A 365-nucleotide genomic window follows, 5' to 3' on the forward strand; every position below is an offset into this window, starting at 1 on the left:
GGCGCCTCCCCGTGTCCCCCCCCCGCCGCAAACTTCCTTGGTGAAATTTGTGGGGAACATCTACACCCTCAAATGCAGGTAAAATCTCGGGAAAAGGGAGTGGGGAAATTCATCCCGCATCCGTAGGGATCCTTTTTTCCGTCTGGAAGCGTTGCCTTTCCCTCCTCTGCGGCACGGAGACGTTTTTGGCAGGGGGGGCTGTCCCAAAATGGTGACCAAACTCGGCGATCGCCGAGTTGATGCCGTGTCATCCCGTAGGTTCTGCGAGGTGGAATTCCAAGGTCCCCTCTCCATCCAGGAGGAATGGGTACGGCATCTCCAACGACACATCCTGGAAATGAATTTTTCCAAAGCGGATCCTTTAC

General features: G+C 55.3%; 1 protein-coding gene across 1 annotated transcript in view; it reads left to right on the plus strand.

Annotated features, from left to right (window-relative positions):
• LOC104159214 (protein Wiz-like) overlaps window positions 1–361 on the plus strand; it is a gene marked incomplete at both ends in the record, with an annotated part of 4,990 nt that extends 4,629 nt beyond the window's left edge. The window contains 2 exons of the mRNA XM_009697062.1: window positions 18–78; window positions 259–361. Coding sequence (XP_009695364.1) covers window positions 18–78; window positions 259–361 — 164 coding nt within the window. The remainder of the gene's footprint in view (window positions 1–17; window positions 79–258) is intronic.
• Window positions 362–365: the final 4 nt, after the last annotated feature.

Source organism: Cariama cristata, unplaced genomic scaffold (assembly GCF_000690535.1).
Source record: "Cariama cristata isolate BGI_N322 unplaced genomic scaffold, ASM69053v1 scaffold28273, whole genome shotgun sequence".
Classification (NCBI taxonomy): Eukaryota; Metazoa; Chordata; class Aves; order Cariamiformes; family Cariamidae; genus Cariama; species Cariama cristata.